This window comes from Triticum dicoccoides, chromosome 5B (assembly GCF_002162155.2).
Source record: "Triticum dicoccoides isolate Atlit2015 ecotype Zavitan chromosome 5B, WEW_v2.0, whole genome shotgun sequence".
Lineage (NCBI taxonomy): Eukaryota > Viridiplantae > Streptophyta > Magnoliopsida > Poales > Poaceae > Triticum > Triticum dicoccoides.
The window spans coordinates 548,253,201-548,256,136 of NC_041389.1; the positions used below are offsets into that span (position 1 = coordinate 548,253,201).

General features: G+C 46.6%; 1 protein-coding gene across 2 annotated transcripts in view; it reads left to right on the forward strand.

Moving 5' to 3' along the window:
* The first annotated feature begins 635 nt into the window (after nucleotides 1-635).
* Nucleotides 636-2,936, forward strand: part of LOC119311502 — a 14,105-nt gene continuing 11,804 nt past the window's right edge. The window contains exons 1-2 of one of the 2 annotated variants that reach the window (XM_037587137.1): nucleotides 636-1,440; nucleotides 1,528-1,613. In XM_037587137.1, coding sequence (XP_037443034.1) covers nucleotides 1,547-1,613 — 67 coding nt within the window. In that variant the 5' untranslated portion in view covers nucleotides 636-1,440; nucleotides 1,528-1,546. Of the gene's footprint in view, nucleotides 1,441-1,527; nucleotides 1,614-2,936 lie in introns of those variants that run through there. The other variant, XM_037587136.1, reaches the window with a different exon arrangement.

Sequence of the window (2,936 nt, forward strand, 5' to 3'; positions counted from 1 at the left end):
CCCGACCCGGCCCGGCCCGACGCTGCCCCCGGGCCAGGCTCGGGCCTAGTTTTTTAGCCCGAAGGCCGGGCCAGGCCGGACCCGGGCCTGTCGTTTTTGCATTTTTCTGAAGGTCCGGCCGGGCCGGCCCGAAGCCCGACGGGCTTTTACATGCTTGGGCCCAGAAACACAGGCCCGACGGCCGGGCCGGGCCCGGGCCTGGGTTTTTTGTGTCGGGCTTGGCTAGGCCCGGCCCGACCCGAGGTTTGGCCAGGTATAGGCACAAGTGTTGGTCCACCGTCTTTCCGTAGCACTTGCCCGTAAGGGTAGCATACGGAATCACTTACGCGCAGAGGTGGAATCAACTGTTTGGTGCTCAGTTTTTTTTACTTTGCGTGAATTCCGCCTCGTCGTTCTCTCGTTCGGCCACCTCAGCCCATAGGCAATCTTTCCGTAGCACTTGCCCGTAAGTGTAGCATTATTGCGCTCCTACCAATTTTACTCGCACCAATCTATAGGATGGTTTTCTTTCTCACAACAGACAACTCTCTCTCTCTCTCTCTCTCTCTCTCTCTCTCTCTCTCTCTCACCTTTTTCTCTGGGAGGATTACACCTTCTCTACCTCAAGAAGTGGTTTTGATCACTAAACCTCTGCAAACTATGGGATAATCTTCTCTACCAGACTATAGTTACCTGGAGTAACATGGAACAGCGGGGCATCGGCTGCTATCCAACATATCCAGCATGGAGCATTTTTAGAGCATGGCATATGGGGACAACACTTTTGGTTGGTTACGCCTCATGACTGATCCATCATAACGAGCCTACCGTCCTAGTGCGTTCGCCCCCGATCCAAATTCCCAAACCACTAGTACCTTTAGTTGACCTCACTTTTCGGTTCTTCTCTCTCCCTCTTCCTCTCTGTTTCTTGCTTCTGAGTGATGAAGAAGTTGGCTGCTCCTTCTGCACGAGATGATCCCTTTTTGGTCTGTATAGAAGCAGCCACTTGTTTCTGCAAGTCTAGTAGACAGTTGCAGCCGAGAGTTGTTTCCAAGGGAGGGATTATGATTCAAAATTCAGATGCACGGCCATGGAGAGATCATATGTGCAGTCTCTCAGGATGGGGACAATTATCATCTTCTACACTGGCTCATGTAGTTTAGATAGCAGGGACGAGGGCTGCTCAACTCCGTGGAAGGTGTATAGTTCCTTGAAGCAGCCTCGCTTGTTCTTTGTTCATGCATATATGATTGATCCGGGCCATGATCATATTTAGGTCGACAACAAGACTGAGGAGCTTGTCCTTGCGCTCAACCCATGGCGACGCGCCAACAGTGGCAACCAGACGGTGTGTCTTCAGGCCGTCCGGCTGTGATGCAGTCTTGGACGTTATGAAGTCCATCCTCCCTTGAGCTGTAACGGAGTTGAGATACTTTGTTGCGTGCATGGAGTAAACCGACTGTGAGTCAGTTATCTTTGCTGCGTACCTGGTTTCCTGTTATCAGGATGCTTATTTCACACTGATATTGATGTTCCCTTGATGTCCAGGTCTGCAGAGATATGAAGGATGATGAGTGCTTGCTATCCGTGTTCATGGCAGCTCGCCGACCAGACTTGCTTCAGGCGATGCCCCGGTAATTTTTGAACTTTTGCTATTTATTTCTATTCTTCTGAGAGGGCAGAGCGGGTTAATTTCCATGATTTGACTTCTTTTTACATCTGCCATGGAGAGGGAGACGAGTTCTGTTTGTGCCTGCTCTGCATGCACACTGACTCTCTCAACCATTTGGTCGTTTTTCAACTATTTTTGATATCATGGATTTTAAGTTTTGCGCCAAAAAATTAAGAGTTCGACCGGGATGCGGTGCCAGCTTTTAGCAGGGGTATATGTTCTGCCTGCGGTGAGACTATCCCAAATTTACATCCCTACTCTGTCCGCTAGTTCTGGACCCAACTCTTTTCTGACAATCACGGGTTTCCGGTTGAAATAGAAGAGCAGGCGCAGAGGGATGCTGACACCACAACTACCACGTACTAAATCAACAGTAACTTTGAACCGTATTTTTTTGGGTCTGTTACAGAAGCAACTATTAAAGTTTATTATTGGGCAAACTAATACTTAAACACTGTAACACAAACATAAACACAATGAAGGTGGGCACTATTAACCCCTAAAAGGTTAAACGTTAGCTTGCAAAAACGTCTTATATGTGGGACGGAGGGAGTACCATATAGAATCCTCAATATGGCAATGAACATATAAGAATTAGAATTTCAATTATTAACGGGAAATAGGTAATCTTTAGAGTCTGGCTAGTAACAGTACCAAAAAAAGTAGTTTCAGAGTTGAATAGCAGCACATAATAAGAACCTGCACAAAGAGTTGCAATGTCCTCCAAAGACCATGATGATTCACATACACATTGGCACGATTCTAATGGTTCAAGTCTTTGCATTACCATTTAGCTATAAATATGAGAAAACAGTTGGAAACTTGCGAAAATTAAGCTATAGAAGTGGTCTACTAAATAAATTGCTAGTCTTTAGTTTTTATTTCTTAACTGGAAAAAAGAAAGCAAGAAAGATCCGAACGATGCTCTATTGGGCAAAAGAACATTAATTAAAAGTAAAGAGGTTTTGTAAAGCCATCGACGTAAGTTTTGGAGAATCTAGTGTCGTAACATCGCTGCTAGACAATACACTTGTGGCACCCATGGTACGAATACAAAGACCGTCGCGGGATGCGCAAAAAACTTGAGGCACAGGGGAAAAAGGATCAGCCCTAAATCTCTCTTTTTTTCAAGAGCAACTAACTGAGGGGTACGCCTTGCCGGAGCCCCTCAAGGATCACTTTTGGTGGGCTGAGAGCGTGTCACTTGACGTGCGCTCAGTCATCACCACTAGCGTGCCGTGTCACGTATTGGGCGCTCCCTCGGGATTTTATTTTTTATGTATTT